General features: G+C 36.1%; 1 protein-coding gene across 6 annotated transcripts in view; it reads left to right on the top strand.

The window, feature by feature from the left end:
- Hnf4 (Hepatocyte nuclear factor 4) overlaps window positions 1-20,986 on the top strand; it is a 242,135-nt gene that overhangs the window by 93,098 nt on the left and 128,051 nt on the right. The window contains exon 1 of one of the 6 annotated variants that reach the window (XM_081756600.1): window positions 17,707-17,898. The exons of the other annotated variants lie outside the window; for them this stretch is intronic. Within the exon in view, the coding sequence (XP_081612726.1) occupies window positions 17,856-17,898 (43 nt within the window). The 5' untranslated portion in view covers window positions 17,707-17,855. Of the gene's footprint in view, window positions 1-17,706; window positions 17,899-20,986 lie in introns of those variants that run through there. 6 annotated transcript variants of the gene reach the window in all.

The following is a 20,986-nucleotide window of genomic DNA, read 5'->3' as shown; positions in this document are numbered from 1 at the left end:
GTTAAAATTGCAAAAAGACTAAGTAATTGTTTAATTTTAAAGAAAGAAATACTTACTATTTTGTTAATCTACACGGCTGAAATCCATCAGGAAAATAAAATGAAGTATAATCACGTCAAAACTAATGAACTGATTTGGATGGAATTGAATTCAAGGACAGATCTTAGCTAGAGAAAGGTTTGTACCTTTTCACTTCGATGAAACAGTTATCATGATCTGAGCTAATTGATATGATCAGTGATCAGGGGTGATCACACCAAGACGTCCCTGAATCTTTAATATCAATCACATCAGGCAACCCGCGGCACGAAAGCGAATTGTTAGTTGCATAACCTTCTAATTGTAAGTGCAAGGATCGTTCGTCCCAGAAATCAGTGTAGTTGCAACGTGAACTCAAAAATAAGGCTAAATACTGTTCATTAAAAAAAAAAAGCAAGAATCTTTTTTTGTTTTGTTTTGTTTTGTTTACATTTATTTTCTTAGGTTATTTTAATATACACTAGCTTGTTTTTGTGATGGTTGTTATTTTTCATTCAATGTATTTTTTTTTTTTTTTTTTTTTACCATTATAAGTATTTATTTTTCCATATTTTTCATACACATTTTCCTATCTTTCCTTTCTTTAGTTTCAACTGCTACTGCTTGTAGACCTTTTATCTATTGTTTTTATTTAAAAAAAAAAAAAAACTCTAAAAAGCATGCCATACTAATTGAGTGTATCTCTGCAAGACCTTTTACCTCCTTCTGGATTGGAGTAATAAGTTCCCTCACGGCCAAGCGGTTGGCGTACGCGCTTTCGCGTGGGAGACCCGGGTTCGATGCCCGGCAGGAGTTCATGTGGTTCGGATTCCACATTAAGCTGTAGGTACACGTCTCACGTAGCCTCGCTGCTGAAAGGGATGCTAAATTTAAATCAAATCAAATCGGCCAGATTAATGTCTCATTCTTACTTTATCCGTGCTAAAGCCTTGTAACCCCACGCGAATTTCACATGCGAATCACGTGTTTTTAATAATCTTAGACGGTCCGCTCTTATTCTCTTTGTATTTATTCTCTGATCTGTATTCATTGTGAATGAAAATGAACATAGAACGACAGTTGAACCTATCTTGTCTCGAAAATGAGTCGAAAGTGATGTATCGTCTCGAAAAATGCATATTTTTTGGTTTATTGGAAAATGTTAGTCTTGTCTCGATTCTCGTCTCAAAAAATTCTTTCTCATTTCATCTTGTACGCAACCTTAATTGTGAATTCCCGTCCTCGAAACATTGAATAACGGGAAGAATTGTATGTTTTAAAAAATATATATATATGCTGTAGATTTCTACTTTCTTTGATATTAGTTGCGATAGTTAGAAAGTGTTGGAGCGCTTACATGGATTTTCCATCAATCATCAGTGGTAAAGTCTTGAGGGGTCTCTGGTTCCATCCTCGGTCAAGTGAGTTTGTGATGAACAACATCGTGTCTGTGGGTTTTCCCGAGATTTTCCCGTTTTCTCTTACATTCTCATTCTATCAATTCTTTCATAATCTACCCTCTTTAGTCTAAAGGGCATAACAGTAGGAACTTAAACTGAAAATTTCATTCCATTTCATTTGCTATCATAATACGTAAAATCTTTTTCGAAGTTTCGATTTCTTCTAAGGCATCATACTAAAGTGCCCATCTCTGTAGTTTGTAAATGAGCTTTCTTGAAGTGGGCCTATTCAGTTAACTACATCATCCCATTTGCACTTTTTCCTCTATTGCCTGTGTGCTGGGTACTCTCAAGACCGGCTCTACCAAATGTGCAACACTTGCATGTGCGCGGGGCGGCGAGTTCCGAGGGGCGGCGAAATCTGTCATAACTATATTATTTAAAATAAATATTTCTTGTTGAGAACAGACGTCATGGTGATGGTAGTTAAATTTACTAAGTTGACCTTCTATTTGAATATTGCATTCATAAATCATGGTTAGGTCGCATTAGCTTAAGGTCACATGGACAGTGCTAAAGCAAATGGTCAGAATTGCTTGATTCCTATCAAATACAACAAATCAATTCTCGAACAGTAGTGAACACCTGTTCCATTTAGATAGTTTTCACAGTTTTGATATGAAAACTAGTCTTGCCTTTGTCAAAAACAAGTTTCTTATTATTGAAGGTGGAAACAAGTTTTTTTTTTTAATAAATGTAGAAGGAAAATCAAGAAAAAAAAAGATAAAAGAACTAGTTGCACTGGAATTGCAAACTGATATATTGAAATTGAAGTTCGATATTCTATAAAAAGGATTCCCATTTTTCCTGTACAGGTGTGTTTGCTTTATCTTTCAGTAACATTGTAGACTATTATTAAAAAAAAAAAACAGACACAACGAGATTGTGTTTGTAGTGTTTAGTCCTTTCTGAGTGCGAGTGTATTTTCCCTCCCCTTCGTTGTTCATGATGGAGTAATATACCTTAAAAATCATGGTTCTTAAGATTTGTTATTTCTAGAGAAAGGGGGCATCAAACGATTCATGGGGCGGGAAATTGCCTAGGGTCGGCCCTGGTTCCTCTTGCACCGAAATATTGGCTTAATGTGACTCTCATACTCCGTCTGAATTTCTTTAAGTAATAATTGTGTTGTATACATTTTCAATGTATGTGTTCTTAATTTATATACAATTCTGTGTTTGCTAAAGTCTAATGTCAGGTCTATGGGCAGGATATACATTAAAATTTCCTCGTTTGTTTTAATAGTAGACGCCCTAACTTTATTTCTTTTCCGAATAACCTTATCATGAATACTGGTGGAATAATTGTAGGATGTATCAAATGATGAAAGAAAGAAAGAAATATCTATCTTTTAACCTTGAGTGAAAGAGGTCATGGTTTGTCTGGTTTTGTCACGATTTTTTTGGTTCTTTGACCTTTCGGATTGACCTCAAATCTCTAATAATTACGAATCCAACGAAAGAAATGAAACATTGTATATTTATGCTACTAAAAGCTATATCCGAGATTAGGAATGGAAAAGCAGCCTGGATAGATAATATACCAATCTAATTCATTAAGAATATGGGAGAGATGGGCAAGAAAGAATTGTTCCGACTTTGCAATGAAACATATGAAACAAGAAAGTGGCCAGAAGATTTCGTGAAGACGATCATGACACCGTTGGCTAAGAAATCGAACCCAGAGAGATATGAGGATTATTAGAACTATTCTGCCCTGCTAAGCGAAAAGGCCTTATCTCCATTTCACATACTTTCGAGAAAATAAGCAAAACGCGTTTTGGCTTAGGATGTACGTTCAAATTTGTTGTATTTCAGTAAAACTTTATTAACTATATTTTCACGATCTAAAATTTGTGTGGTAATACAGTTAAATATTTTTGCTTATGTATTGACACTTAAAAACTTTTTGCTTACTTTCAGTTACAGGTTTGAACATAAGGTAACGTCATTATCCCCTACCTATTGGTCAAACTACGTCAATTTTACTTTAGATAGATGCAGAATTGTACTACGAACATTCCCATACCAATATCTCGATTTTCGAGAAATTGGGAGTTAAGGTCTTTTCGCTTAGGACGGCAGTATTAGTCTCATGTCATATGCAACAAAAATTTTGCTTCGAATATTTAACAGATGGATGTATGCAAGAACAAATGAAAAAGTTCAGGAGGAACAGTTCGGGTTCAGAAGAGATAAGGACACTAGAAATGCAATTGAATTATTAAGGGTAGTTAGTGAAAGGTTTATAGAAAAGGGAAAATAGGTATGTTGTATTTATTGATCTAGAAGAGTCTTTTGACCTCGTCAATTGGGAATTGTTGAAGAGATCTAAAGAAAATTGGGTTGAAATGGAAAGATCGAAGACTCATGAGCCAACAAGTAAGTGCTAGGATATGGCAGGAACTGACAAAGGAAAGTCCAATTGGAAGGGGAGTTCGACAAGGATGCTGTCTCTCGCCAACATTAGTTAATATCTATTTAGAAGAGACAGTGAAAATGAGCCTACGTGATGAAGACGGTATTCCAGTAGGAGGTATAATGATTAGGTACAGTTTGCAGATGATGAGCTTGTTGCAGAATCTAAAGAGAAAATCAGTAAGATGTTAAAAACCTTGAAGAAGGACTGTGGAGAATATGGAATGAAAATAAATGTTAAAGACAAGAACCATGATGATTGAAACGAAGCAATCCGTGACAAATATAGAAATAGGAGGGGAGAAAATAGAATAGGTGACTAGTTTCCGATATCTGGGTAGTATTATTAGTTTCTGCTCATACCAGAGTTCGAACCTGGGTCGTTCAATTGGGAGGCAGATACCTTATTGACTACGCTATTGCACTTCTTTTCACAAAAGAGATTTTCAAACTTCCGATTATTTTCCGTTTAACAGTAATAATATAAGAATTATTTTTATTAGAACGACTTAAGGATTACTTCTGGGGAATTAGTCCGTAAGTCTACTATTGAAGTTTCACTATTGTTCGTAACATTGGCTTAGTAACTCAACTAACTCATTATCTGATGATGACTAATTCCAAAATGATTCTTTCAGTGGAATGAAAGAATCGAATCTCTGAGAGGAACCTGATTGACTTTGATGGAATCAACAGGCGGATTCACTTACGACAATGATTCACTCACACGGGATGTACTTGAACCTGAACCCACAAAGTGGGGGTGATGTATATATTTCGTGAAAGCTTGGGTCAAGGTAAGATCAAAATCGGTTAACAAAATTGGGGAGGTCTCAAGCATTCCGTTTGAGGGCAGCACGTTACTCATTTTTATTAACACCTTTAAAGTCCGTTGCAACCCCGAAAAATCTGAAACAGTTTGATAAATATGAAAACAAAAACATGTCTTTCATCATTTCAAAAGTACAACGTATCAAAGTAAAATAAATTGTCCCAGGGTCCTCCGCAGGACTCCAGAGCGGTCCAACTCAAAATTTTTAAATGGAAATGGGAATCAACTTGCACATCATATGAACGTTGGTATTAAATAAAAGAAGATAAATCAAGTCGCGACTCTCTACGATAAGCTTGTGCAAAATAGCGGTGGGACAAAATATCAACACAATCTTTATTGCAAAGTCTATGGCCACTCGTATGTATCTGAAATGGTGGAATAGGTGTAGAAAAAAAAACACGGATATGTCATTATTTCAAAAGTATAATGATTCAAAGTAAAAAAAAAAATGTTCCAGGGTCCCTTGCAGGTTCCTAGACGGGGTCAAACTCAAAATGTTGAAATAGGAAGGGGTTCAAATTAAGTATCGTATGAAAGCTTATGTTAAGTGAAAGAAGAGGAAACAAGTCTCGACTCTTGATGAAAAGTCTATTGCCACTCCTATTAATCTGAAACGGTGAGACAGGTGTAAAAACAAAACAAAATAAAACAAAAACTAGAATGTATCAAAGGAAAAAAGAAATATCCCAGTTTCAACTGCAGGATTCCAGACGGGGTCCAACTCAAAAGTTTCAAGTGTCAAGGGGGTTAAATAAGCACATCATGTGAAAGCTCGTGTTAAATGATACAGAATTGGACATTGGCAAATCTCGACTGTCGATAAGCATTTCAAAATGGCACGAGTCATTTCCTTTGATACAGTCTAGTTTTTGTCTTGTTTTGTTTGTTTTGGCAGCTGTCTCACCGCTTTAGATTAATAGGAGTGGCAATAGACATTTTCATCAAGAGTCGAGACTTGTTTTCTCTTCTTTCACTTAACATAAGCTTTCATACGATACTCAACTTGAACCCCTTTCCATTTCAACATTTTGAGTTGGACCGCGTCTGGGACCCTGGAACATTTTTTTTTTTTTTAACTTTGGATCATTATACTTTTGAAGTAATGACATATCCGTGTTTTTGTTTCTACACCTATTCCACCATTTCAGATTCATACGAGTGGCCATAGACTTTGCAATGAAGATTGTGTTGATATTTTGACCCACCGTTATTTTGCACAGACTTATCGTAGAGAGTTGCGACTTGATTTATCTTCTTTTATTTAACACCAACTTTCATACGATGTGCAATTTGATCCCCCTTTCCACTTAAAAATTTTGAGTTGGACCCCGTCTGGGAACCTGCGAGGGACCCTGGAACATTTTTGTTACTTTGAATGATTACACTTTTGAAATAATGACGTATCCGTGTTTTTTTGTTTCTACACCTATCCCACCGTTTCAGTTTCATACGAGTGGCCATAGACTTTTCAGTGAAGATTGTGTTGATATTTTGACCCCCCACTATTTTGTACAGGCTTATCATAGAGAGTCGCGACTTGATTTATCTTATTTTATTTAACACCAACTTTCATACGATATGCAAGTTGTCCCCCCCTTTCCATTTAAAAATTTTGAGTTGGACCCCGTCTGGGACCCTGCGGTGGACCCTGGGACAATTTATTTTACTTTGATATGTTATATTTTTGAAATGATGAAAGACATGTTCTTCTGTTTGTTTTCATATTTGTCAAACCGTTTCAGATTTTACGGGGTTGCAACGGACTTTAAGACACGCTTAAAGGTGCTAATAAAAATGAGTAACGTGCCTCCCTCAAACGGAATGCTTGAGACCTCCCCAATTTTAGTAACCGGTTTTGATCTTACCTTGACCCAAGCTTTCAGGAAATATATACATCACCTCCACTTTGTGCGTTCAGGTTCAAGTACATCCCGTGTCAGTGTAATTGACGGACTGAGTTGATGGAACCAGATGACGGAACTAAACAACAGACGAGTGGGCCCAGTTGATAGATTGATATGGATAGAGAGACAAACAAAAGTTATACTTCGGAACAGGGAGACATTGTATGACGATAGAAGCATATAATGAACCTATTATGTTTAAAAGAAAGTTGCTTCTTGGTTTCCGAGTCCCATCTTTGCATATTAACAAGAGCAAGAAATCAGGAAGAAACGGAACTTTCTACACATGACTCGAAACATGTCAATCTCTCCTTATACACTTCTGCTTATTCCCTCTTCCCCTACCGAAACTAACTTAGCAATAGCTTTCAGTTGGTACAAAAAAGTGTTTTGATTGACTGGTTTGGCTGAAACGAGGAATCATATTCAAGAACCATATGAGAACTCTGAATTATTCGATTCATCGGAATCAAAGGATTCGATTCAGAAGAATGATTGAATCCTTGGTTGTAAAAATCAAATAGGAAAACCAAAATAGTGTCGAAATGAAACAACTTACCGGAACCAAAGGATTCGATTCAGAGGAACGAATTCTTATTTAGAATGGGTTGAAAGGAATCGATTCTGGAAAAAGAACCAAACTGCCCATCACTAGATTATCTGTTATGCTCATTTGTCTTTTTGCTAGATACGTATGCAATATAAGGAAGTGTATATATAATCTTAGTCAGTTATCTTCTCTAAGAGATTTTGTTGCAGTTTTTTCTTTTTCTTTTTTCTACATTGGTTATATATCATCCTTGCCTTAGAAGAACACGCAGAGAAATATAGATAAAACGGAAGAAATCCCCTTCCCCTGCACAATGATAACAGTCCTTGTCTTGAAAACTTGTTGACTATTCTTAACAATGCCTTATCTTTGTGTAAGCCGGAGATACCAAGTCTGGTCTTAAGGCAAGATAACGAACATATCTTTCTTCTTTGTTATTTACTCTTTTTTAACTAACAGACTGCAAAAATTGAGAACCAAGCTAATTTTGGGTTAACTAAAACCAGTGTTGCCGAGTAACTATATTTGTAATATTTCTAAGAGCACGAACGTTTCCACATTTAAAGTTTTTCGCAAATAGAAACAAAACAAAGTAGATGGGAGAAATAACGTCTTGGACATAACTCTAGAGACATATATTTTATTTGGGGTACTAACAAAACCACCTTCTTAAGACAACTACTTATATTTTCCTCTTCAAAAACTGTTAAATCTTCTATGCATAATATTTTATACATTTACAGCTATGTTTTCAAAGGATAGCGGGGAGAATTAACCCCTCGGATCTAGGAAATTTCCCCCGGGGTATTCTCTGATCGTGCTCGATGTTGATTGCCACTATCTCATGAGGGGGAATCTTCAATAAAATAAGGTGCAATTTATTGAAAAGAATCTGACCGATCGCTTCTCATTGAAGCCTTCTGTATCCTAGGGTGACTGATTTAGAAAATAAATAAATAAATACAAATGGAACAATCGGCAAACTGATATAATTTGACAACCAACCTAGGCATGTTATTGTTATGTCGTTATTCATACCAGTGAGGAAGAAGTGTCTAGGGCATAATTTGACAATCCACTTAGGCATAGTTATTGTTATGTTGTTATTCATGCCAGTGAGGTAAAAGTGTCTAGGGCGTAATTTGACAATCCACGTATTCATAGTAATCGTTATGTCGTTATTCATGCCAGTGAGGTAAAAGTGTCTAGGGCGTAATTTGACAATCCACCTAGGCATAGTTATCGTTATGTCGTTATTCATGCCACTGAGGTAAAAGTGTCTAGGGCGTAATTTAACAATCCACGTATTCATAGTAATCGTTATGTCGTTATTCATGCCACTGAGGTAAAAGTGTCTAGGGCGTAATTTGACAATCCACCTAGGCATAGTTATCGTTATGTCGTTATTCATGCCACTGAGGTAAAAGTGTCTAGGGCGTAATTTGACAATCCACCTAGGCATAGTTATCGTTATGTCGTTATTCATGCCACTGAGGTAAAAGTGTCTAGGGCGTAATTTGACAATCCACGTATTCATAGTAATCGTTATGTCGTTATTCATGCCAGTGAGGTAAAAGTGTCTAGAGCGTAATTTGACAATCCACCTAGGCATAGTTATCGTTATGTCGTTATTCATGCCAGTGAGGTAAAAGTGTCTAGGGCATAATTTGACAATCCACCTAGGCATAGTTATCGTTATGTCGTTATTCATGCCAGTGAGGTAAAAGTGTCTAGGGCGTAATTTGACAATCCACCTAGGCATAGTTATCGTTATGTCGTTATTCATGCCACTGAGGTAAAAGTGTCTAGGGCATAATTTGAAAATCCACTTAGGCATAGTTATTATGTCGTTATTCATGCCAGTGAGGAAGAAGTGTCTAGGGCATAATTTGACAATCCACCTATGTATAGTTATTATGTTGTTATTCATGCCAATTAGGAAAAAGTCGCTAGAGCATAATATAGAAATCTACCTAGGCAGGGCAAGATTAAAGGGGAACTGAGGAGGCTATAGACCGGGCCTCCAGGTGGACAAAGCCCTTCACTCAGATCAAAATCTCAACTGGCTATCTAAAAAGACACAATCACCATAAAACAAAATATGAACAAAACATGTAACATATTTCCTTAACTTTCCTACTGTACTCTCACAGAAATGTACAGAGTGGCTCAAAAATAGGTAAACAGACCTGTATTGATCAAGTATGACATTTTAGTTTATTAAGATAATGAATTTATTTGCTTCGGCCTATTCTGAGTTAAAGGCATAAATGAAAAGAAATTAAGAACAAATCATGAAGAAACTAAGCCAATACCTGTGTGGATCTAACTAAACTAACTAACTCTATGGCCTATGGAACCTGGAGGTTCAATGCTGCATTCACAAAAGTTCTCCACTGACTTTTATCCTTAGCCAACTGGACCTAGCTTCTACTTTGTATTCTCATTTCTGCGATATCCATCTTAATATTGTCCTCCCATCTACGCCTAGGTCTTCCTTCGCCTAGGCCTGGTCGTTTTCCGGTTGGTCTTCCAGTCAAGACTTTGAAAGCGTTCTTACTTTCTTCCGTCCTGGCTACATGACCTGCCTACCTGAGCCTCCTAGACTTGATGACCCTAACAATATAAATGATATAAATTATGTAGTTCTTCGTTATGAAGTTTCCGCCATTCCCCATTCCCGTTTCTCTTGGGTCCGAATATTCGTCTCAGGATTTTGTTCTCAAATACTTTCAGTCTATGTTCTTCCTTCTGAGTAAGCGGACATGTTTCGCAACCATATAGAACAACAGGCATGATTATCGTTTTATATATTTTAAGCTTCAAATTCCTCGACAGAATTCACGACGACAAGAGATTTTGAACTGAATAATAACATGAATTCCCTGTTTTTAGTCGACATTTAATTTCTTCGTGAATATGGTTTTTGTCTGTTAATATTGATCCTAGATATTTCAAAGTATCCACTTTGTCGAAAGTATTAGTCAATATTTAAATGCATCCATAATTTGCCGTATTACGATCCCGACGCACTTCAATGTATTTAGTTTTCTCTGCATTTACTTCTACTTAGTAAACCCATGTCCCTGCAAGCGTTTAATAAGATCTCTGCATTTCTTTCTATTGTTCTTCTATCATCCCGTTTTAAATTTACCTCTGCATATGCCATAACCTTGCCATTCTACTCTAGGCCTTGGTTGCTATCTTTGATTTTCCTTGTAGTGTATTCAAGAACAAAGTTGAATAATAATGGCGACAATGCATCTTCTTGTTTCAGACCATTCTCGACGTGAAAGCTCGTGGACAAAAGTTTTCCTATCCGGACTTTACCTATGTTGATCTCAATAAGTAAATAATATAAAATCCCATAAGCTGATCTGTACTGGACTGTATACCTACTTTTGGTCCTCCCTGTATTAGATGAAGATAGCAGAGGCACACACTTTTCTAGCCCCGGGACTCCATATAGGTTAATCCAGCCCTGCATCTAGGTATAGCTAATATGTGATTATTCAAGGCACTGAGGAAGAAATTTCTAAGTCATAATATGGCAATCTACTTAGGCATAGTTACTGTTCTGTCGTTATTCATGCCAGTGAGGAACAAGTCTCTAGGGCATAATATGGCAATCCATCAACGTATAGTTATTGTTATGTTGTTATTCATACCAATAATTAAGAAGTCTCTAGGGCATAATAGGGCAATCTACCTAGGTATAGTTACTGCTGTATCGTTATTCATGCCAGTGAAGAAGAAGTCTCTAGGGTATAACATGTCAATCTACCTAGGTATAGTTATTATTATATATAAAAGTAAATGACATGAAATCCAGTGAAGAGCTTATCATAATAAACAAATTTGGAATCATTTGAACCTTATTCCAATTTTAATTTTTGCATTAGCTTTTAACATCTAACAGGAATCAGGATTAGAGATATTGATTGTTTCTTGAGTGTCATAGTTTTTTATGACTAAAATTGTTGTAGAACGGTTTAAAAAAAAACTTTGAAGTCCAAACAAAACGGGACGCTTAAAAAAGGGCGGGAATAGTTTGCATCCCGTTTCCAATTTTCTCAGAACACGGGACGACTTTCTGAAAGAAGAGACAATCCCGTTTTAAAAAGAAAACGGGACATCTAGTCAATATACTGCGTGGTTTCTCAACCTGGGGATCGGGTCGCAATGAGAGATGAAAAACGTAAATGTAATTAGAACCTAGTGGTGAGAAAAAAATTGTAAATATTATTTTAAATTTGTTATTTTGATAGACATAGTTTATTTCGATACTTGTCAAAAACAGCAAAGAATATGAAACAAAATTTTAAACAAATAGATAATATGTATTAGAAAAAAAAAAAACAATTAGAACGAAAGAGGAATGAAAATGGTGACAAACTGCAAATTAAAGTCCAAGAAAAATTACAAATACAACTTAAAAAAAAAACTGTAACCGTTGGGCAGCAATAATCAAAAACTTATTATAAACTGGAAATTATTTGAGGATCGCAGACAAGAGTGTGTGATAAAAGGGGATAATATGAAATAGATAGACACAGCCTACTCTACTGTACCCCTAACCACAGATGGAATCAGTATTTTTTTTTCTCTGGAAGCATTAAATGGTACGCAAGTATTTCTACCTTTTTCTTGAAATCCTAAAAAATCGCTATTTCTCCAGTTATTATTTTAATATTTCATCCCGAGTTAACTTAATTGCAACATTTTAATATTTCATTCTTTATTCACAACGTTTTGAATCACAGGCACTCTTTTCCTGAATCGGTGTGCTTTTTAACACTCTTCAAAAGATTAGGAAAGGAGAATAATCAACAAATCATTGTTTTGCAATACATTGTTTTTACTGAGAAGGGCTTATTGAGATATCGGTAAGGTAGGAAAGGTTTCTTTTTCAACTTATGACAGTGATGCGAACTAAGTTAAGTAGAAGTTCCCTCATGCCGGTATAATCTTTTTTCTCAATCCTTAAAATAATACCACGCTCCGAAAATCGATAAAAAAAAAAAAGGTCTTTAGTGCAACACGATGTTTCAGTGTATGTTCATAAAAATAAACCAGTTTGTCATTCATCAAAGCATTTTGAGTTGTGTTGAATTCTGGAATACTATTATTCAGTACTTTTCTTTTTACCAAAAATGAATGATTAACTTAAAGATTAACGTTAAATGAAATAAGGACATGCATATTGCCGACGCAGCAAACTATTATATTTGTGTCCTACTTTTCTCTTGTGACAATCTGGACACCCTAAACAAGATGAACTTCTTTGAAGACATCTCATTTTAAAAACAAAAGGTAGGAAAAGATGTCGATGTTGTCAGTTTAGAAATTATTTCTACAAAAGAAATGAAATCTTTTTTTACGTGCAAAGCTATTCGTCACTTACTATACATAAAAAATGATTCATTAAAGGTATTTAGCATCTACTTTCCAGTGACGGTATGTTTTAATCATTGAAAAACCAGAGACAGTATGCCTTCATCATTGAAGAACCAGAGGCGGTATGGCATACCATCGCATACCGTCTCACTTCGACCACTGATTCTGAAAATTCAAAGTACCTGACCTGTGGTCCAGTGTGGTGGTTTAGAAGAACCAACAATGTTCTCAGGGAATCTGGCCTCCTCCTAGTTACATCTATGTGCATGGCTCTTCACGGTCAAATGTCTTTAACACATGTGGTCCCGAGTTCGTTTCACGTTGCGGGCACTAAGGTCGGATAAAACCTGATCAGCAGTTAAGATCCTACTTTGAACAACAGTTTCGTTCTGATATAAGTTCAATAGCGATTATTACGTTTCAATCAATCAATTGATCAATTTAGTGTTCGGAAATTTCCTTTTAGAGAAGAGCCAAGTTCCGTTCATGTTTATTTTCTGCAACACAACCTTTAGTCTTCCTTCTAAAAATAGCTGGATGTTGCTTCATGTGTATGCACTGTGGTTAACGAGTTGTACTGTACAGTTAATAACCGAAAATGATCACTAACTCTCTTAAACTTTAATAGCTATCACTATTGGTCTAGTGGCTAGCGCGTGTGCCTTTCGACTCCCGAGTTCGATTCACGGTGAGGCACCAACTGTGTTCTCGGGGAATCTGGCATCCTTCTAGTTACGTCGATGTGCATAATCCTTTTCGGTCAAATGCGTTAATATGTGTGCGTTCTGTAAGCGTGATCCCGAGTTCATTTTTACGCTGCGGACACAAATGTCGGATAAAACCTGATCAGCAGTTCAGATCCTACCTTAAGCAATAGTTTCGTTAGTACAAAAACTGCACAACACGTATGTTAAATCACAAAAAGATAATTAAAAGCACTCACTTTTATTAATTATCCGTCTCTTTGACCTAAAATGCATGGGACATTAAACTAAAAAAATAATTAATTTTTTAAACTAAATTTTAATATACAGTACATATTTCAGTTAATGTTTTCAGAATAAACGGAGTAAATATTAAAGCAAACTCACCAATCACGTTAAGACTACTACGAGAAGGTTCTAAGACTGTTATTTTAGTATATATAGTACATTATGGCTAAATAAATGAAGTTAGACCAAAGTATTTACGTAATGAATACGGAGGATGGAGACTGAATGCAGCCAATAGCCCTCTCTTAAAATTGTAAGATATCACTGCACATGCTCCAACGTGATTCATGATATTTGGACTTTGTGTTAAATTGTAAATCCGGTTCTTTTAGGATGTTGGTGTTGATAAGAAGCAAAATATCATTTATAATATAAAAATAAAGAAATAAAAACAAAAAGAAAGAAAACGAGAAATTACTTATTTTAATTTTAAGGAAATGCCTGGCATATTTAATTTTTAACAGACTTGAAAAAAGAGAGAAAAAAGAGGTACGATTCGACTTCAATTCCAATATATATATATATAATGTGTATGTTTACATAACTCGGACATAGATGTGCCGATTTTGATTATTCTTTTTTCTTTAATTTTTCTGCTTCATCTCCAAAATAATCTTCTAGACAGATGCACAACAAGAAATGCTTGCTGAGAGGGATCCAAAGTATTTTGGAGGTGTCTAACATATGGAATCTGTCTTATTCTGCACCTGAAAAGACAATAAAGTAATTGTTAATTAGTATACTGCCACCTATATTTTTAGAAAAAAAAAATGATATAGTAGAACTAGATTATTTTTATCTAATATAAATAAAATAAAAGAGTTTGTTTGTGTGTTTGCCTATCTATCTGTCTGTCTGTGTGCGGCCTGGGGACCAGACGAGTGGACCGAGAGTTACCAAATTTAGATGACGTAGCCCTTTTTTCAAATTTCGAACCAGGGGGGTCTCAGGGAGGGCGTTTATCAGAACCGGCTTGGGAACCACACATATTGACCGAGAGTTACCAAATTTTAGTCACGAATATTTTGGTTCAGGCTCCAGACTAAAGTTAAACGTTTTTATCTAAATTCGAACCAGGAGGGTCTCAGGAGGGCGTTCACCGGAACATGTAAAAGTAGTAGAAAATGACCGATATTAGTGTCGAGCGGTCGCTGAAATCAATGGTGACATTTCTATTAGCGATGACTTGCAAATTAAGTTACAATTGTATGCGGGCCGGGAGTCAGCGGGGGGGGGGATCAGAGACATAAAAAATAGCCCAAAATTACCGATATTAGTATCAAATCCATAGTTTTCGCGGTCGCTGAGATCAATGGTGTTGGTGACACTCCCACAGGCGTTGACTTCCAAATACAGCCCCCGTCGGTATATTCAACTAGTATAAAAATATAAAAAGTACAGATGAGGTGTAAAATCAAATTTTTAGTCTACATCAATCATTTTTTCTGTTAAGAGCCTGACACTAAAAATAATACAAAATTCATCATTTTCCTTTTCCTTGTTTTTCATAATTGAAAGGAAATAATGAAATTTAACTTACCACGATCATAGATAATGTTATTCCACAACAGAAAATATGAACCTGAAGAATTTCAGTGTTGTCATCCATAGAAATTACAGTGTTGCCAGAATAACATTTCCTCCAAAATCTAAGTTAAGGCAGCAATTAGAGGAACAAACTCAACTGCATTTGATTACGTATTGTGCTGTTTTGGTATTCTGTAAACTACTTTTAAAATAACACTATTATTTAATTTTAATAACTGTATGTTAAAATTATTTTGTTTATTGCAAACTAAATACAACTATTATTTAACACAACTAAAACACTGAAAATTCTTCAGGTTCATACACCGTATTTTCTGTTGTAGAATAACATTATCTATGATTGTGGTAAGTTGTTTCATTGTCTCCTTTCAATTATGAAAAACTAGCAAAAGAGTGGTAAGTTGCATTTCATTATCTCCTTTCAATTATGAATAAAGACGCAAGAGAAAAATGGTAAATTCTGTATTATTTTCAGTATCTCAGGCTCTTAAACAAGTATAGTTCTGTTAAGAAAGTCCACAAATATTAGTCGAGTAACATTTTTTTTTTGGGTGGGGTGGGGGGGGGGGTTGGGGATACGGACACAATGGACCAAGATTCAAATTAAACGCTTCGATTCATTGAAGATACTGCCTTTTTATCACTGATATCAATTCGTCTCAATCGCTATAACTTACTCAGTTGTACATTTCTAAGAGTTAGGTTTACCAAACACTTCTTTATATTTATTCTGCCTCTCCGTCCGAGAGACACAAAATCCTCAAGAACTACTTCGTAGCTCACCATCAATTTTAACCAAGATGTAGGGAGTCAACAGTTACGAATTGAGTTTGTTGATGGAAGTGATTCATCCATCCAGTTTGATCCAAATGTATGAACAATTTATAAATCGGTTCCCCATCTATTCCTATGGAAATAATTACGGATATCGCCATTGCATGATAGATTACCCGCAGTGCTGTTCAGATTAGCGGGTTAGTATAATGCTCAGGATACATAATAGTAATCGATGCGTCAAATACAACGCGAAAGTGATACTAAGTTACTTTCTACTCGTCAGATCTAAATTGATTTAAATGTGTTATTATTATTATTATTATTATTATTATTATTATTATTATTATTATTATTATTATTATTATTATTATTATTATTATTATTATTATTATTATTTTCAGGCTTTCTCCTCTTCTCCAGCTTTTTTCTTTCACCGTATCTTGTATCACGTCTCTCAGGATCAGTGTTGTCCGTAAGACAAAATAGAACTTTCGTGGCGAAACGGAGCTCTTCCAACAGAAACAAGTATACTTTTCGACATAAGAAAACACTTTCAGTACACCTTTTCGAAATGAGACAGCTGCAAATCGAGTCGTGAGCAACCTACTCAAGATACAGTCTTTCTACCAACGATGTTATAAATTAGAGGATCTACCCATATGTATCTTCATTCTATTATATCAATGTTCCCCCCCCCCCCAAAAAAAAAAAACAACAACAACCGAACATTGGCACGTCTACTCGCGTTGATTGGTTACTCTCGTTTCCGCCATGAATATTGGCTCAAAGCATTGCGATCTTATTAGGCGGAACGTGCAAAGTAGGGGTGACGAAACTGTAACGTATAGCTTCATAATTTTGTTGTAGGCAGATCCTCTATTTTATAACATCCTTCCTTTCTACAATATCCGAGTGAGTCTATTTTTTAAAAATCCAATATTGTTCTATTTTCCCTTCTTGCTTCAAGTATTTTCTCACTGTTTGTCCATTCGACCCAACTATGTTCTCCATTTTTTGCACCGAAACTTCAAATCACTTTTCCTTGTTTTTGCGTACAGTCAATGTTTCTGATCCCATAGAGTATAGAACACCGAAGACCAACATAATTTTTCTCCCTGAATGTTTCTTTCGCCATTTCTATCCTAACTTTTGTTTTATATTCACACGTCATATTCTTCACTACGGTTAAAATAATAATTTATCGTTACTATTACTAATCGTTACTGAATATACAAACAGGGGCGCCGATTTCTCTGTAACTTTGGGGGAGAAACATTCAGATGTGTATTTGATTGCTGACAAGGGTCTAACTAAGAAAGCATGTATAAGGATTTTAAGACAAATTGAATTCAAATTATGCCAAATATTGTACATATATTCATAAAAAATACATACAACAATAAAAAATACATATCATAAAACTATATGGGGCCCCACATGAGCATTGGGGGGCCCTGACTGCCAGGATCGGCGCTCTTGTATACAAATAAGTGTATTACTTTAAATCAGATGTATTCTTCATTTTACGCTGGATTGTGTTTTAAGAGTTGGCTATACATTCGTCTCTTTTTCATTTTTTAACTTGAAAAGTTTACAGTGTAAATTTAATTATGAATGCTAAATTGCGTGAACCAAGAAATCTTAATATAAAGCAGTATGCAAGGTTTGCATTATACGGCTTCCCTCATGACACCCTCTGCATTTTCTGTTCCTTTTCTTTTTATTTTCGAGGATTGTCCCGCCTCCACGTAGAGAGGTTATCGTGAAAAAAGCAAAGTATGACCTCAGTATGCCTTTTGCGCCCTTGTAGTTCTTCATTTGTCCGCGAACTTGTGATGGCAGTGGTTGCAGCCGGCTTAGTTCCAAGACAGCAACGCAAGACAACCGAGACTCTTTCACGCAGCTCTTGTTCCAGGAGGGTGTCATGAGGGCGTGATTCAAACCCAAGACCACAAAAATGCATTCTGTAAGCTCGGAAGAGGCGTTTCTGCCTATACTAGGTAAGAAAATTTAACATGTTTATTACTTTTTTTCCTGTCTGTTTTCGGGTGCTCAAATGTTTACGCATGTCGCTATGCGAAAAGGGGATTCTCTTCATGATGATGTGCAAGAAGTTTTAACTTTTGTCGTTGAGTGGCGCTACGTGTGTCGTGTAATGATTGACCAATCGTTGTTCAAAATAGTTGTGCAAATTTAAGGTTTTGCGCATAATTATAGCCATTGGCATGTAGTGGCTCAAAAATCACACATTCATGCTTAGCAATCGAAAGCTTCTGTTTTCTTTTTCTATTTTTTCTCTTTCTTTTCCTTTTTCGTGGTCTCACCTCTCAGCGATAACTTAGATAAGATATTAATTTTGTATTTATGATCGATTAGTATTTTGCTATTAAATTCGGTAAGAAAAAGTTGATAGGATTCATAAGAAGTGCAGTGATCGTGGATATATGCTAAATTAATCGATGATAACTCAAAGGATTGTTTACGAAGTTATAAGCGCGAAATATTTATTAGCCCGTGTTAGTTTACCACAAAAGTTAACATATCATGACCTGGATTGAACTGAAATTGAAGTTCAGAACTCAAAAGCGTTTTTGCCACCGTGATCAAACAACAAGTTTTGTCTGAGGTAGCGGGGGTAATGATGTTGATATAGGCTTCGGAGGTACTGTGGTGTGGGTGAACCCTGTCGGCTCTGGAAAGTACCGGTAATCTATACTACATAAGAGTAAGCGATAAATTATAATCTATTAGTAGCAGTGATGTCAGGTAGTGCCCCTGGGGAAAATTTACTCGGAATCCGTTCTTTGTCAGTGTTAGTTCAAAGCATGGGCGTCTCTGACGGGGGGGACGCGTCCCCCCAATATTTTGAAATACGAAATATTCAATATTTTATTTTAATTTAATTTATTTACATACTCACTAGCAGACTAGGTCATTTCCTTTGATGTCCCCCCCAAATTTTACATGCCAGAGACGCCAATGGTTCAAAGTAGTATTTTCCACCTCTCGTGAACATTCTCCATGAAAATCTGAACACCACTGATCTCAGAAACTCCATCGCTCCAACTAAACTGGGAACAAAATTCGCTTCTTTCATCCTTAAATATATATTTGCCATATTACATTTTTGATTTTGCCTTTAAAAAAAAAAAATAAAGTACTCCGAAGCATGTACCTCTTTTTCAGCAAATACCGAGGAAGCATTAGTGCACTCATCTCTCTGGTTCCGTCTGATACCATGTGGCCGATTGGCTAAAATATAAAAACAGAAACATTCTTTTGGCTGATACTGATCACTTTATACAGAAAAGGCGAACATGCATTCGCTTTCGGATAACACACTTGTCAGTGGCGCAATCAGAATTTTATTTCGGGAGAGGCCAAGACTACCTAGTACAGTAGTGTGCAAACGACGTGCTACACCATTTGATATGGACAAAATTGAAAGAATGAAATCTCCCCATTAAAAAAAAAAAAAAAAAATAGTTATTTCTATTATCAACATCCTAAAAGGCCTTAAAGTAAACAATTCAAATTCACAATTATTAAGACGATGTTTCGCATGTTATGTCTCATACCTCAATGCAGGTTAAGATCACGCGCGTGTGTGCGTATGTGTGTGTGTGAGAGAGAGAGAGAGAGAGTTTGCATATTTTTAAAGATACTGGGCAAATGACAAGCAATAATGATTGGAAATTTCACCAAAATTTCTTTGCAGCACTGCTTTATAATATAGGGCAGGTTAGTTTCGGAGGGGGCCTTGGCCCCCCGAGCTCATAGCTGATTGCGCCACTTCACACTGTATACAGTACAATTAAGGAGAAATGAACCAATTTCTCATCGTGAGTATTCTGCTCGCTTGGAACTAAGGTAGTATGATGAAGAAGGGACTTTTGTATCAGGTGATTTTGGATGTCGGTCTCTATCCAGAACCAGAGGTACACTCACAAGGGGATCCACCGGGTCCACACTTCCTCCAAAACTTTTTTCCACCAGGGGCACACTTACTCCCCCTCCCAAATATTATGACTATGGACTCCCACAACAAAAGTTTCTGAGTGCGCACCTAATGTGCACTCAGTACAACTGTCAAACTGTGCCTGGTTCAAGTCCCGGTGTGGTTCGGAGTTCACGTAAATAACAAACCTGTCGCAGATACGTTGTTTTGTAGGACGTAACATAATCAATCAATTGCAATGGAAATGAATCATAGTATAAGTTCATGTTAGTAAACAAACAGTGGTGGGTCTAGGAGGTAAAAACTAAGGGGGCAGGCAGAACTCAGACTATGATAAGCATATTATGAGTTTACTATAAACTTATCAAAAATATATAAATAATAGGTTAAATTATATTTGTCATTGTCACTAAAAAAAGGGGGGGCCTAGGCGACCCCATCCCCACTGTAGTAAACCAACAAAATTACTTTCACAATGGGAATAGGGAATCAAAATTTCAGAATGTGACAACATCGTAGATTAACTTGGAGCCATTAGCATTACTCTACAAATACTACAAGCAGTTGAATCGATTGTTACACTAACAAGTGTTGCTAGTGTCAATCAATGTCAATTTTAGCTGCTAGTGTCGATTTTAGCTGCCATGTGCAAATAATCGATATAACTATTTGATAGATTGGTAGATCTAATCTATTGTTCTTTATTTGCCACGTTGCCACATAGTATAATTTGTGTTTCCAGACGAGGGCCCGAAAGGTATAAAAATATATGTATATTTTGCTTTATTTTTACGTGTAGAATAATATTCTGTGGTCCGTGGGCGCCATTTTTAGTTTGTCAAATATTCTTAACTCAATTTAATTTGTGAAGCATGGAATGAACCCACCGTGCCCTTTCAAAAAGAACTGAAAATAATATAAAATGTTGTTGCTGCCCCATCATCAGAACAAAATATAGCCCAGGGGTGCCCACAAGGGGGGGGGGCTATGACGCAAGCTGCGTCATTGAAATATTTGGGGGGGGTAAAAATCTATATAAATATGTTTGAGAGGGTGTAAAAATTAATCGAAAAGTTCTTTTTTTCATGGAAGAACACCTACGGATAGATAATTGAGGGGGGGTGCGTCAT

The sequence above is a fragment of the Thermobia domestica genome, chromosome 1, assembly GCF_964235325.1.
Source record: "Thermobia domestica chromosome 1, izTheDome1.hap1.1, whole genome shotgun sequence".
Taxonomy (NCBI): Eukaryota; Metazoa; Arthropoda; class Insecta; order Zygentoma; family Lepismatidae; genus Thermobia; species Thermobia domestica.
The sequence above is the reverse complement of the archived record's forward strand: the minus strand, read 5'-3'. Positions and strand labels throughout refer to the sequence as shown.